Source organism: Martes martes, assembly GCF_963455335.1.
Source record: "Martes martes genome assembly, chromosome: 12".
Taxonomy (NCBI): Eukaryota; Metazoa; Chordata; class Mammalia; order Carnivora; family Mustelidae; genus Martes; species Martes martes.
This window is the reverse complement of record NC_137900.1, coordinates 10,875,948-10,891,951: the sequence shown is the minus strand read 5'-3', so window position 1 is coordinate 10,891,951 and position 16,004 is coordinate 10,875,948. Positions and strand designations below refer to the sequence as shown.

Genomic DNA, 16,004 nt, shown 5'->3' with positions numbered 1-16,004 from the left:
TTCACATGTTAAAAAGCTCTCATTTTTATCATTTTATCTTTTTTGGGACTGTGAGATGAGTATCAGTAGGCCCACTTAACTGGTTAGTAAGTAGAAATACAGATGTTTAAATAAAGTCATTCAACATTAGAAAGCAAATAAAAGGCAAGGTTAGGCCATCTGACTGTCAGTCCAGGATTCTTAAAAAAAAAAAAAAAACCCTGCTGCTGCCACAGCCTGGGTTCATCAAGGCCAGATCCTCTTCCAGGAGCTGCTGCTCTTGACCACCACTAAACAAGGGGTTCTCATTATCCCAAACAGCACTGGGTCACTTCTCCCCTCCCTCCACAGACCAGGATCATCAGGACACCGCAGCCCCTACAGAGGCCCTGTAGTGAACCGGCACTGCACCTATCTGGGAGTTACGGATCTGGTAAACTCAACTATTCAGAATCACATTGTGGAAAAGTAGCCAGAGAAGTAGACAAGCATTCAAAGTGAACTTCACCAAGTTCCCCAAATTCCGCATTTTACTTTCCTACAGGTTACTTCTTTCTCATAAATGCCAGCAATAGAGGTTGGTTAAAGGTGGCTAATTATATGCAAAATCATCATCTGTAGTTAAAAAATACCATTCTTCTGGATTTCAGTTCAGGAGACTAAGGTGTGTGGAAGGAGAAAGCAAAAAAGAGAGAAAGAGACTGAAATACATACCCATAGATTGCTTCATCTTCAGGACTTGGACGAAGAAAAGTTCTTGGGGCTGCTTTTGGTTGAGGAGCTGTGGATAAAACAAAAAAAAAGTCTATCATCATCAACCTGGATTAACGGAAGTGAGTCTGTTTCTATAAAGATCATAAAATACACAAAATTCAAGTCTGTACCTTATGTTACATTTAAGTTGTTACATCAAACAACAAAAAAAGTCTTTAAAGTCAAGTTTAATGTTGAGGCATTAGTAAGTGCCAATGGCTTCTCAAAATAAGTGGGGTAACAAATGAACCTTCCAAAATGCACAATCACATGCAAAAGAAGAGAGTATTTTTGTCACTTAAAAACCATATGAATCTTTTCCATCAATAAATATTTAAGCATGTAAAATCATGATGGTAATTTTAGGGTGATGGGGGGCAGGGCTAGGGGCTAGGGTGGAGACCAGAGGCAGGAGACAAAAAGGACTTCAACTAATCAAATAAGACGAAATGTGACTGTGACAGGACTGGAAATAGATATATTTGGTCTCTGCCCCAGTTCCTGATACACAGCTCCTAAAATCCCTGTAATTTCCAGAGTGGCAGGGGTGCCAGAAGCATCCCTCTTTGCCTCCAATTCCTGGCAAAGAACTGCTGCATCCCTTGGAATTTCCTGGGTGGCAGAGTATCTTTTGTTCTAGAGAGATAACTCCCAGACAGCCTTGGTTGGGGGCTGGTCAGCAGAAAGAGCAAGCCACGATTAGAAGCTTGAAACTTTCAGCCTACCTCCCCACCATCTGGGAGGGGATGGGGGTCAGAGACTGAGGCAGTGACTGATCATGCACATGACAGAGACTCCATCAAAATCCATCAACTGTGGAGACTGGAATGCTTCAGGGTTGGTGAACACATCGCGACACTGGGAACGGTGGTATACCCGGAGAGAACACGGCAGCCCTGCGTCCCTTGCCTTATACCTTGCTTCCATTTAGCTGTTCTTCAGTTGTATCCTTTATAAGAACTGGTAATAGTAAGTAAAGGGCTTTCCTGAGTTCTCTGAGCCAGCCTAGCAAGTTATCAAACCTGAGTGAGGAAGGGCAGTGAGATCCCTCAGTTCAAATCCAGCTGGACAGAAGTACGGGTGGCTCCTGGGAACGGGAGTGGTGTCTGAAATGGAAGCATCTTACTGGACTGAGTCCCTCACCTGCGGGCTGTGCACTAGTTCTGGGCAGTCAGTGCCAGAACTGACTTGAACAGACAACTACTTGGTGTCTGGAGAATCTGAGAATTGGTAGCTGAGCAGGGGAAGAAACACACACATATGCTGTCAGGACTATTAAGAGCAGAGCATTCTGGGTTGAGATCAGGGATGACACAAGGACCATAACTAATTAAATATAACAAAATGTGGCCAATCCGTTAGAATATGGAAAGGGCTATTATTCTTTATGTTTTTTTTTACTCTATTAAAAGAGACTGGAGTCCCTCTTCCATGTGTAAGAATGATTTTTTAAAGTTTCTCTCTCCTTCTGGCCATCCTCTGGAATTACCAAGCATACACTCTTAACACGTTTAAAAGGACCTTCACCTGGTGGTTCCTCTTGGTATCTGGGTTCCTTGCTGTTCTCTGTGCCAACCGCAGCTGCAGTATCCCCCGTGGACTTGAAGGGAGTGGGTGTGGCGCCCATCCTGGACCATCTGTTCTGCATGTCCTCTCTTGAACTTAAGCACACATCACGTTAATGTCTCATAACGTCACTGCAGATATGCATGTGTGTACACTCACGGGGTCGCGTGTGAGGGAAAGTATACATCATCTTACTTTGGCCTTTCCTTCAGCTTTTCATTTGAGGAATGATAGTCATAATCAGAATACTGCTGCCGTCTCTCCTCTGGAGAAAATGATCGGTTTGACTCTATTTCTGAGATATCTGGTTTCAAAAATAAGAAAAGACTTCTTACTAAAATATTTAAGAACTATACCAGAAATGATACTATTCTCTGGGTAAGGCAACATGGGAAATGGAAAAGAGTCAGGCAGAAACTGTGCCATTAGTCTAGCAGTCTTCCCTTGAAGAAAATCTAAGCCTCTAAAGGGAAAGGCATTAATTAATAAAGAGGAAGCCAAATTCAGAATTTTATTTTCCTCTTTCATTACACTTTCCTTCAAAGCTGCTACTGAGAAATCAAAATCTGTTACTGGATCATATAAGTATATACTCATTTTTAACCACACAGAACAGTGCTTCTCAAACTTTAATGTGCATGTCAGTCACCTGGGATCTGAATCAGAATGTAGCTGTTCTGGGGCAGGGCCTGCAATTCTGTGATTCTAGCAAGCTCCTGGATGTTCATGGACCTGGTGGGCTGAGGCCACACTTGGAACGGCAAGGAAGTAACTATAAGCACCTAGCATGCTGGGATTACTTCTCATGCTGTCTTCCTGCACTGCATTCACAACAGTAACCAAATGATTAGACTTTTGATATAATGGAAGCTAAACTAAGTCTTCAGATTTTATGAAGTAATTCTTTAAAAAATCAACACATCTGTCTTCAAACTTGAGAACTTACTATTTTCTACACTCTACTGCATGAAGGTAGTACCAGATAATTAGTTAGGAAGTATCATCCTAGTTATTTTTTTTTATGCCTACTTATTTTTTTTTTATGCCTACTTATTTTTATTGGTAATTTATACATAGTTAAAATGTTATCCCATGTATAATTCATATTCAAGAAATGAATATTGCCTAAGACAGAAGAGGTGATACAGACTGCTAATCAATGAATACCATAATATTCAGCCATTCTGATCAATTCTTTACTATAGTGTCTACCTATTTTAGCTCTCTTCCATATGACCCTCTCTTTGTTGGAAATACTCATATCTACTTTTTAAAAATCTACAAGGAAGTGCAAGATTGAGCAATTTACAAATGGGTGTGGTTAGGTCTTTGAACCACTCATACATACAGTTTTTACTAATAAGTTTTGTTTTCAGTGGCCTAAATCAGAGTCCACTGGGAAGTTCATGAGTGTACCCGAATGTCATATTGGGAAACTAATCTCGACAGACACTTTAACAAGAAATTAGCCACCTTTTACTGGAATTAAAGTTTAAGAGAAGCTTTTGTTGGAAATTTAGCTTCCAGCTAGATGGCTATGCTAAACTGAGTTCAGAATGCAAAAGCTACAGCCTTCCTTGCTTCCGGCTAAGCTCACAGCCTCCCCCTTCTTTACCTTCTATTTCTGAGTCGCTGTCATTTAACGATGGGATGTTGATGAGTGTTTGCTTGCTGTCTCTCAACACCACCAGTTGAAGTTTTCCTCTTGACTTTTCTATCAGTTTTCGAGCGTCCGTTAAAGACATGTTCTCAGTTACAGTTCCATTTATCTGCATTCATGAGTAATGGTCATGTTACATGCAATACAACCATGCACTGGGAAACAGGAAGTTTTTATTTTCCCTTCTAAAAGTGTAAAGGCTTCTGCTTAGCTACTCAAACAGACATGGGCTTTAGGATGACTGACTAAATAAAAATGAGTTATCCTTCAAATTAAATATGACCCTGTCCGGCTGGATCCCAAATACAGGCGTTAAGAGAGCTATGGTATACTGAAGTTACTCTGCTAATTTATTTAACTTCCAAGCTCAAGACGATGGATTGGTTTACTACTGGAACATGTTTCCTGACTAGAGAGGTTTATAGAAACATTAAACATTCAGCATTCATATACTACCAACTCTCCCCTCATCTTTCCTTAGTTTAGGGAATAAGAGCTTAAATTTTAAATAAATGGGGAAGAAGAAGGTATTCATTGAGTTTTTTGTTTTGTTTTGTTTTTTTAACAGACACTACACTATTAAAAATTTCCATGTCTGCTTTTCGTGATAAAAATCTCACCTTGCTGGCCCCTCCCAGCTTTTGTCTTACTACTAACTCCCATCTCAACCAAGCTTCACTATGTCAGCACTCAGATGTGAAATTTGGACTAGAAAGCCAAACATGAATTCAGTTCTTCTCTCCCCTCGTACTCCCACCTTGAGAATTATGTCTCCTTCATGCAGGTTGCCATCCTTAGTTGCCAGACCAGTTCTGGTCATTTCCTTTATGAAGATCTGACTCCCAAGCCGAAGACCATACTCTAGGGGACAAACATATATATTTCATCCACTTGTTCAGAATATTTAGTCTGGTTTTTAGGTCAATTTAAAAATATTTATGAAAAACTGATTTTGCCTGTGGGACATTCTGTAGGACAACTAGCCTGGACTCATTGAAAAAATTAGTGTCATAAAAAACAAGAGACAGAGGGATTGTTCTAGAGTTAAAACAATATAAAAACTAAATGTGATGCATGAACTTTCACTACATCCTTGATCCAGAATGGGACAGAGGTGGGGGGTGGCAGTTACATATTTTGAAGCAACTTCAAAATGAACCATACTACAGTATATTAAAAGGGATATTAGTGTTAATTTTCTTAAGAACCGGTAATGGGGGGTGCCTGGGTGGCTCAGTGGGTTAAGCCTCTGCCTTCGGCTCAGGTCATGATTCCAGGGTCCTGGGATTGAGCCCCACATCGGGCTCTCTGCTCAGCAGGGAACCTGCTTCCCTTCCTCTCTCTCTGCCTGCCTCTCTGCCTACTTGTGATCTCTCTCTGTCAAATAAATAAATAAAATCTTAAAAAAAAAAAAAACTGGTAATGGCATTAGAGTTATGTAGGAGAATGTTCTTATCCTCTGGAGATACCTGTTGAAATATTGAGGGGTAAAGGGCCACCCCTGCATACTTTCAAGCAGTTCCAAAAAACCACTGAGAGACAGAAGTAGTGTGGGAAAGGAAGAGAGGAAAAAGCAGAAAAAAGGAGAAAGAAAACAAATGTGGCAAAATTTTAGCAAATGGAAAAACTAGGTAAAGGCTATATGAGCATCTGCTCTAAAATTAACACTTAACATTAAATTGGGAACAACAACAACAAAAAAACAATTCAATACATTTCAGTAAACATGTTCTGCTGACAGCCCTGTTGCCTACAGGAAGACACTACCAATAGTATTCCCTTCGTGTGTAACGAATGAGACGTGTGGGGTTTGCACTGAAAAAATTTCATTATGCAAAGGAAAAGGGTCATTAAACCAGGCAAGGCAATAAAGTTTTTAACTAAAACGAGCATATTCTGGGGGTTTATGAAATCTGAATTGCTCTTAAAACACACTAGGGGCGCCTGGGTGGCTCAGTGGGTTAAAGCCTCTGCCTTCGGCTCAGGTCATGGTCTCAGGGTCCTGGGATCGAGCCCCGCATCGGGCTCTCTGCTCAGCGGGGAGCCTGCTTCCTCCTCTCTCTGCCTGCCTCTCTGACTACTTGTGATCTCTCTCTGTCAAATAAATAAATAAAATCTTTAAAAAAAAAAAAGAAAAGAAAACACACTATATTTTAAGTATGCATATCTTAAAGTATTTTAAATACTATTCAGACTCTTCTAATTTTACTTATGAAACTTGTAAAAATACCTAACTTAAGGATAAATGTTGGTTATTTTAGGAAGGTACCATAACCTAGCAGGTTTTAAAAGAGGCACATTCAAATTTTATTATTATTGTTCTGGACTCAAAATCTTTTAATTCCAAAACAAAGTAACTTTCTACCATTTAGAAAAGTAATGAAGTAAATTTAAAAATACATTTTTTTATTCAACTATAGTTAACATACAATGTTATATTAGTTTGAGGTTTACAATATAATGATACAACTATTTTTTTTTAAGACTATTTATTTGAGGGAGGGAGAGAGAGAATGAGCACAAGCAGCGGGAGGAGAGGGAACAGCAGACTCCCCACTGAGCAAGGAGCCCAATGCAGGGCTCGATCCCAGGACCCTGAGATCATGACCTCAGCTGAAGGCAGATGCCTCACTGACTGAGCCACCCAGGTGCCACAATAATATAATTTAAAGATTCTATTTTTATTTATTTATTTGAGAGAGAGAGTGGGCAGGAAGGAGAGGGAGAGAAAATCTGAAGCAGACTCTGCGCTAAGCACAGAGCCCAACACAGGGCTCCATCTCAGGACTGAGAAATCATGACCTGAGCCAAAACCAAGAGTCAGAAGGAAGCTCAACAATTCCTCTATCCTCTTAAAAGCTGCAGTCTTACTGTAGAGTTGCAAATAGATTGTTAACTGGTGTATTTTGAGGGCATCTCTTAAATGGAGAAAAAATAAGTTGAGTAGTTTCTAAGACATTTACCAGCAAAGCTGTCTGGTGCCCATGAAATCTAACAGCAGGCTATATAAACGGATCATATTTTTCTTAATCAAATTAAGTCTTGCCTACTGCTAGATTTCTTTAAAGATTAATTTTTGTGCAGCCCTAGCTGGTGATAGCTAAATTACTGTGCAATCCTAGCAAACAGTGGCAAAAAACCTTAAAAAAAAAAAAAAAAGGAACTTTATTCCCCCAATGAATTCCAAGTTTAAATAACAAAATGGTCCAGGAGGAGTAAAATTTTATCTCAACAAAGGTACGTAAGCCCCTTTTATCCTTGATAGTATTACTAAGACCAGGCATGACTTGGGCAACCTCCTACAACAGTAAAGATCTTTTCAAATTGTGGTTTACAACTCATTAGTGAGTCTTAAAATCAATTTAATAAATCATGAACAACATTTTAAAAATTTAATGTGATGGAACCTCTCAGAATGCATCACACCGAATAAGTTCTGTTCCATGAAAAGCTTGTTCAAGTTTTTGATACGGAGGTACATCCATGATTGTTGCAAAATGTGGGTCTTTCTATGATGGAAGGAGAGGAAGAGAGAAAGAAGGGGAAAGGGGAGCAAGCGAGGAGGAGAAAGGGGAAGAGGGAAGTTTAAAAAGCATTGCCTTGGGTTAACTCAAAAACCTGGGGTACAAGTCCTATAGAATGTGCACCAGGGCTCTCTGAAGGAGGTCTGGTGCCAAGTCATTCCCAAAATTTCTCTACAGTCCACCCTTCAGTCTGGGAGCAGAGCTATTTCTACTGTACAGTTCTTGGGAGCTGATGAATTAGTATGTCATTACCAGTGGTTGTAAAGATTCTATAGAATCCTTAAACCTCCTAAGATGTACAAACTTACTGATAGTGCAATCTCTATTTCTCCTTTGTCTTCTGGGACTGGTCTCCACATACCCCGTTACTCACATCCCTGTGTTATTCTTCAGGTATTGTGATGGGCACCTAGTTCTATAATTCGACTTTTGTGCTCCACTAGAAGTAAAAAAATAAACCCTTTCCTCAGACAGGCCATTTGAAATGCAAGTTCCCAACCTAAAGGGCAAGAAGTTCCCTTTGCATTCTGGGGTGCTTTTCTTTTCGTCTTGGAAGAATTAGGGAACAGAAGGAGATAACAGATAGGTTCCAAGTAATTTAAAAAGTCAGAACCAAGAAGTGATGTAAGGAATACCTCTGCACTGGCCCTAAAGCCCTGTTCATTCACCTACGTGTTTCTGATCATCTACTTCCAGGAGACGGGATTCAAGTTCTGGCTCTGCCACGTATCTACTGGCTTCGAGATCCAAGCAAGTCACTTTCCATCTCGGAGTTTAGATCGTCACCTAAACTACAGGTACCACTGGCTTCTCTAGCTGCCACATGGGGCTTTACTGAATTTTGGATGAAATGAAAGGTATGCAAGTACTCCCAGCAATGCATTGCGGGACAGGCAGCCTGGGCTAGGGTCCACCTCATCTGTAGGCATGCCAAAACCTCTCTGCCCTGTGGCCCTCCCCACTGTACACAACAGGAAGGAAGTCTCCTACCTCCACACAGGGTTCCGGTGAGGACTAAGAGAGGATTTATGCAGCACAGGCCGAAACTCAAGATCAGCTACAGTCCTATCCACTCCCATGGTTTCACCACTTAAGCCACACCAGGCTCACCAGGAGAGCTTGCTAACACAGACTCCAAGGCCTCTCCCCAGGGTTTCTGGTTCTGTGGGGCCGAGCTGGGGCCCAGCTGGGGCCCGAGAATCTGCATTTACTGCAAGGTGGTGCTTAAGCTGCTTTGAGAACCCCGGCCTAGGAGTTTAAAGGTTCATTTCAGCAGCCTGGCTCTGCCATTACTGACAGCTTTGTGCAAGTTAATGAACGTTTCTGTGCCTCACTTTCCTTGTCTATACAATGAAGATGTAAGAAACTCCCACACGAGGTGGTCATAAGGAAGAAATGAGCCAATTGGGGCAATGCATTTGGGTCTGTGCTTGGCACACAGTAAGTGCCACGTAAGAGTTAGCTGTTGTGACAGTGCTTTTCCTCCTCGAGCATGCCTACCTTCATTTGCTTTGCTTTTCATTAGAAGGACCCCGATGGGCCTGTCCGAGTCAGACTGGACTGCGTGGTCCGGCCGCCCCCTCAGCTCAGGGCTGGGGCTGCGGGAGTGCAAGTGCTCGCGGCTGCGGCTCGGGGGCTCCGAGTACCGAGCATCAGGCTGGGCCCTGCGGCCATACTCTGCCTCTGGGCTGTAGGTGCGGTCGTAGCCACGGTCATAGCCCCGGTCGTAGGCCTGGTCATACTGGTCATAGGCCCGGTCAATGCTCCGGCCAAGGCTGCGCTCTCGGGCCCGCCCGTAGTCGTCGTGGTCCAATCCCCGCTCCAGGCTCCGGCCACGGCTGCGCTCTCGGACCCGCCCGTAGTCGTCGTCCAAACCCCGCTCCAGGCTCCGGCCGCGGCTGCGCTCCCGCTCCCGGCTCCGTGCCCGCTCGTGGGGACGCCCCCTCTCTGGGCTGTCCTCCCAGCTGCGGCTGCGCCCTCCGTGGCTGCTGCGCCGGCTCCTCTCGCTGTACCCGCTGCGGGCACTTCTGCCGTCAAACTCGTCCATCACCTCAAAAGCACGGTCATCCTCATTGACGGGTGGGCTGCCCTGGGGCGGGGCCAGCTGGACCTTCCGGGGCCTCTTGACCACCTGTCACCCAAACACAGTGGGGATGTAGGACAAGGACAATTAAATACAGAGGACGCAGTGGCTAAGGGCCCAGTCTGGTTCTCCTTTCAGTAACTCTCTGTCCCCCTCAACTCACTAAACCTCTGGTTCCTTGGGGGGAAAAAATACCTCACGGGGCTGAGAATAAGACAATGAGTATAACTGAACACAGTGCCTCCAAAAATCTGCTTCTATACTCAGTAGCATCAAGGAACTTTAAATCCCTAAGTTAAAAACTCCAGAAATCCAGACATTCTAGATAAAACTGCGTAGATTCATCTAAAAGTCAATGTCATTAATGGGGGGGGAGGGAGGGCATAAGGACCCTTCTAGATTAAAGGGCACTGAAAAGATAAGGACCCAGTGCAGTGATGAGCTCTGATTGGATTCTGGATGGGGAATAAAAATCTTATCAAACATGTCTTGGGATTTGGACTGGATATTAGATGATACTTTAAAGTCACTGTTAATTTCCTTAGATAGGATGATACAGTGTTCTAGCTATGTAGAAGAATGTTCTTATTTACAAGATGTGTGCTGAAGTATATAGGATTGACATTGTCATGTCTGCAACTTTCTTTCAAATGGTTCACTAAAAATATGCATTTGTATACATAGAAAAATTGAGTGAAGATGGTAGAATATTAATACTGTACAAAATATATTGTTTATTACACTAATCTTTGAACTTCTCTGTTTGAAAATTTCATAATATACCATTGGGGGAAAAGAAAAATACCACATACCCGGTATCTACCCCCAGCACTGCCTTTAAACATATTGTATTTCAGTTTTCGCTGTACATGTCCATTTGCCTGGCTGGAGTAAGCACCCCTTGCTCCAGGCTCAGGAGGCATCTGGCTCAAAGCTGATTCTCACCCAGTGTTTGCTGAATGAATGAGTGAGCAAATAAGTGAATGAATGCTACAGACTGCCAGTTATCTCCTAGGACAGTCTAATTCATTAAGACATGACAGTTCTTGTTTGGGCCTTTACAAATGGGTTTTTGAGCTGAAATATATTTTCTATATAAACGCTGTCTTACAAATGTTCTCTCTCAATCTAGTTAATTCTCTTAGGATTGTCTAACCTGGTTCCTGAGATAAGAGAATCATTGAAAGTTAGGAAAAGGATGAGGAAAAGACAAGGAGAGCTTACTTACATCTTTACATCATCCATAACGTCACCCCAAAGTAGAGGAAGCAAGAAATTAGCAGTCCCTAAATTATGTAATTCTGTCAAGCGCTTATAAGCAAGTGGTAATTTTCCTCTGAGCATAAAAACAAGATGCTATTGAGGCAAGCTGAAAGCAAACCAGGGCTTACAATGGCAGCGATCTTCCCACTCTTTCTCAGCTGCTGAACAGCAAATGAATGGAGCACGTCCTCCATGGGGGTGCCATTAACCATGACCACCCTGTCATTTTCTCTGCAAACAAAAAATAAAAACAAGACCTGAAAAACTCCCATCTATTCACTGTAAATCACTTATTTAGGAACACACAGAAGCAGCAAATTGACCCCAAACGCTTAAAGGACTTAGTGCCTGATGACTCCTGAGGCTCCATCAGTCAACTCAGTATAAGCCCTTCCCAGGATGGAACCCATGAGCGGCTCAGCCCACTTTTGACACCGTCTACTGGAAACCAGCAGGGGATGACCCCGACCAAAGGGCTCCTCCAGGAGGCACTCAAGCAGTGGCAAGGTCTAGGCACAAAAGGAACTTCTGCATCAGGCCCTCCCCCACCGAAGGTGCACGGTGGGCTTCAGGAAGTCTACAATTAGCCCCCAAAGCAGGCTGATATCCACCTGTGTTTTTCAGGGGAGGGGAAGAGATCAGGAGTTTGCCTCTGATTATTAAAGAAATTTTGAGGTCATTCAAAACTTCTTACCTCATCCCCAAAATTATTTTTTAATTCTACACTGCTCTCTGTATGAAAGACTGCTGACTTAGATATGACCATACAGACATGAAACGCCAACAGAACCTAAACTTCTGAGCTCCCTAGCCAAGGCAGTCATATAATTAATTTTAGTGTCTGCCCTGAGAAATTATCTGGAGGGAATTCAGATATGCATCTTTTAAAATGGTGTAATCTGTTCAGACCAGAAGGCTGGAAATTAGAAAATCTGTGTTTTCATGTACTAAATCTTCCCAATTTCCACATTCCTCTTACAAATCAGATCATCATTAGGCCAAAGTATCCTCATTGAATTCTGAATGAATATAAGGTGAAATAAATATAAAGTGATGGGGGTAGGGAGGAAAGCATGCTGATTTTGTACTTCAGATTCAGAAATGACTCCTAAGCCTAGGAATGACAGCTGGGTTAATTATAACCATTTCCCCATGTAAATGACTGCTCTCCTCCTTCCAAAGTTTGGATATTTCCAAAGGTTCAGGAATTGTTAAAACATGGTGTGTTCCAGTATCAATTCTTCCTTAAAAACTTTTCTTTTTTTCTTTTAATGATTTTTTAAATATAAATTCAGTTAATTAACATGTAGTGTGTTATTAGTTTTAGAGGTAGAGAGTTCAGCAGTTCACCAGTCTTACATAATACCCAGTGCTTACTATATCACATGCCCTCCTTAATGTCCATCACCCCATTCCCCCATTCCCCTGCCCCCTCTCCTAAAACTTTTCAATTTATGTAAAAGTTCCTTTTTTTTAAGTGCACACCACCACCTCCCCCCACACCCCACCTCCAGCCAAGCACCCTGTCTAGACCCAACCATCAGGGCCGGCAGGGGCTGTGGCCGGGACACAGTGACACTCACTGAAGCAGCCCATCAGCGGGCCCACCGGGGAGCACGTCTGAAATGACGATTGACGTTTCTCCATTTTCAAAGTGGGGGTTGTCTCTGCCTCCAGACACTGCAATTCCAAATCCTCTTTTGGAATCCTGTTCATTGGAGTTAAAAGAAAAATTAAAAAAAAAATCCTTCTTCCATAAGTGGCTTTTAGGATTTATTATAAGCACTCAATAAAAGAAAGGTCAGACCAATAACCAGAGACAGCTCAGGAACAGAGGCTTACAGAAACAAATGAGAAATGAAATAAAGCACCATCATGGTTGGTTGACAGGTTGATAAAGGGAAATTCCTTATCTAAAAGAAATAGTCTTGTGAAAAGCCATAAAAGGTGGATAGTACAGACTGGAGTTATCAGTAGAAGCTGGCAGGGGATGGGAAATAACATCTTCGGTCCACACCGGGATGTGCTTTTCAAATCACCAGTCATACTGTTCTCATATCCCAGCCTGAGCTGGGACAGCTTCAGTCACAACTGTACCTTGCTAAAACCCCATTTTTAAAGTATACCTTTAACTTTCAAGTTAGGTGAACTGTGGTTTCATTTTAACATAGGATGACCAAAAAAGTAAACGGATTTTAAAGATAAAGTAAACGCTGAAGATAAACTTGGTTTTAAGGCCTTCTGAGAGAGCAAAGCATTAAACTCCTTCCTGCATGAATAGAAGACAGAAAGTCTAGATGATTGGTCTAGAAATGTACAACAGAGAACCCACATAATACATAACCCTAGCCCATTTCAGTGTTTAAAAAAGCTAAGCTCCCTGGGTGCTTGGCTCGCTCAGTCAGTGGAACATGTGACTCTTAAACTTGGGGCTGTGAGTTCGAACTCCAGGTTGGGTGTAGGGATTACTTAAAAATAAAACCTTTAATATAGCTAAGCTCCCTAGGTTTCATCCAGATGATATGGCTAAATGTGATTATAATTATAAATCAAGGTTGCTTATATAGACATGTACTCAGAGAATAAAACAAAGTTATGTCTTCCCACTCCCACCCCCCACCCATCTTCCACCATGGAAGATTTCCCACATGGGACCCACTGTGCCAACTAGAGACAAACAATTAGCAATACCAAACAGGCTAGCCGATTGTCCCTTCATTACGTGGCTTTGAATGGGGCAGCACCATCACCTGGGTAGCTGTTTTATACAAAGGTAGCTCCATCCCTATACGAGACCTAAAATGTCTCTCACCTTCACCCCTGAAAGGAGGCATGTGAAATGCTGGTGGCAGGGTGCAGAGAAGAGTCAGAAGAGGACTAAGGTTAAAAAGTAAAACTCAAGAGGGGAAACCAGGAGAAATGGTGTTACATCACTGCTCTGAAAGTTTGGGCACCTAAGCACTGATCTGGATTTTTTTCTACCAGGATTAATTTAATTCATGTATACAGGAACTAACTTTTCACCAAAGTCAGGGTTTGAAAAGTTCACAGTTCTAAGGAAAACTCTCCCTCTGAGGAACTTACAGTCCCTCTAGGAACTTACAATCCAGAGCCTGGAGGGATTCAGAGGAGTACTAAGATCCCAGCAGAGCCCACAAAAGCCACAGGGATGCTGACCAGGGCAGCTGATGGAGGAAGACCTCAGGACTGGTCAGGTCAGCCCAGGCGCACACAGATCCCACACCAACTCTCAGTGGCTGTGCTTGTTTCGACTGGGGCTAACACCTGTCAGGCCTACCTCAGACTGCTGTCAGAAGAATAAAAAGGAACAGAGCCAACATTTATTAAGCAACCACTGTGTGCTGGACTCCCTGTACAAAAGCTGTTTGTATGACCTCATTTACTCAAGAGGAGCAGTAGCTGTGAAGTAACTCATAATTAAGTGAAATACATTTATTTCTGATACTACTACTTTCAATCCCATGGGCAAGAGGGGAGGATTTTTAAAAATCTGATTAAGTCAGCACCTCTTAATATGATCATGAGTTGCACAAGGAATACAACCCATGTCTCCTGACTGCTAAACCAATGTTTCAAAATTCAGTTTGGACTTCATATGTTACAATTACAATGATAAAAGCTGGGGTACCTGGAGCACCTGGGTGGCTCAGATGGTTAAGCACCTGCCTTCAGCTCAGGTCATGATCCTGGGATGGAACAGTGTCAGGCTCCCTGCTCAGTGAGATCTGCTTCTCCCTCTCACTCTCCCTGCTCCAACCCCTGCTTGTGCCTGTACTCTCCCCCTCTTTCTGTCTCTCTCTCAAATGAATAACTAAAGTCTTACCAAAAAAAAAAAAAAAAATTGGGGTGCCTGGGTGGCTCACTCAGTGAAGTGTTTGCCTCTGGCTCAGGTCATGATCCCAGGGTCCTGGGATTGAGTCCTGCTTTGGGCTCTCTGCTCAGCGGGGATCTTTTCCCTCTCCCTCTGCCTGCTGTCCCCCTGCTTGTGTGCACTCTCTGTCAAAGAAATGAATAAAAATCTTAAAAAAAAAGTTACAAAAGTTGTAGAAGCTACCTCAACATCCTTAAGCAGTACAGTTATTTCCATTTCTCCCCTCCTTTTCTCTCTTTTTTCCATGACCTATTCTGTCTAGAGATAAGTGAATGCACTAAACAACCTCCAGAATTTTCTAGTACACAGACCTTAACCAAAAAAATCATAACGTGCAAATCTTTTTGATAATGCATCATCCACCTTAAGGGGGAAGAACTGTGTTTGGGCAAAAATGAGTAAGACCCACGACCTATAAACTCAAGGACACGATTGTAGCATGTACTGTATAGCACTCACCTTTTGTAGGGTCACCGTGTACTGTTCCCATATCAGTTCTTCCATGCCTGGAGCCTGTTTTAAAACAGTAAGACCAATTTGATTAAAACCACAAACATTTCAATGCTAGAAATAAAGCTAGAAATGAGAATGTCTCAATATAAAGTCCAATTCATACATTCCACAAACCAAAAAGACTTGGTAGTTTTTAGCAACACTGTATTACCTATTTTCACACTCCTTCAGTCAAATGACAGTCTTAATAATACTGGAAAATTAGTGAAATACATAATAAGAGATACATAAATATTAAGTGTTGAGCTTTTTTACTATCACCACTCCAAACCAATCATTATAAAATCCCTCAAAAAAAGAAATCTAGAGTTTCTTTCTTTTTTTTTTTTTCAAAGACTTATTTATTTACTTGAGGGAGAGAGCTAGCATAGAGAGGCAGGTGGACAGGCAGAGGGAAGGGGAGAGAGGAAGAGGGAGAGAGAATCCCAAGGAAACTCTGCTGAGTGCAGAACCCAACTTGGGGCTCAATCTCATGACCCTGAGATCACGATCTGAGCTGAAATCAGCAGTTAGACACTTAACCCACCACAACACCCAGGCACCCTGAAATCTAGACTTTGAAACATATATATATTTTAAAAGGTTTATTTACTTACTTATTTGAGAGAGAGAGAGAGCACATATACAAGAGGTGGGGAGGGATGAGCAAAGGGAGAGGGAGAGAGAATCTGAAGCCGACTCAGCTGAGTGCAGAGCCCAAGCTGGATCTTACACCCCTGAGATCATGATCTGAGCCAAAACCAAGAGTCAAACAGTTATTTTTTATTATTA

The 16,004-nt window shown here is 42.3% G+C and overlaps 1 protein-coding gene across 3 annotated transcripts in view; it reads right to left on the bottom strand.

Annotated features, from left to right (window-relative positions):
• The window catches only part of TJP2 (tight junction protein 2), an 88,569-nt gene that overhangs the window by 18,732 nt on the left and 53,833 nt on the right, over positions 1–16,004 (bottom strand). For all 3 annotated transcript variants that reach the window (XM_080819862.1, XM_080819861.1, XM_080819863.1), the window contains exons 2-10: positions 15,180–15,233; positions 12,412–12,536; positions 10,957–11,059; positions 8,983–9,613; positions 4,716–4,819; positions 3,914–4,067; positions 2,494–2,602; positions 2,260–2,393; positions 694–760 (exon numbers count right to left, since the gene is read on the bottom strand). In XM_080819862.1, the coding sequence (XP_080675988.1) occupies positions 694–760; positions 2,260–2,393; positions 2,494–2,602; positions 3,914–4,067; positions 4,716–4,819; positions 8,983–9,613; positions 10,957–11,059; positions 12,412–12,536; positions 15,180–15,224 (1,472 nt within the window). In that variant the 5' untranslated portion in view covers positions 15,225–15,233. The remainder of the gene's footprint in view (positions 1–693; positions 761–2,259; positions 2,394–2,493; positions 2,603–3,913; positions 4,068–4,715; positions 4,820–8,982; positions 9,614–10,956; positions 11,060–12,411; positions 12,537–15,179; positions 15,234–16,004) is intronic.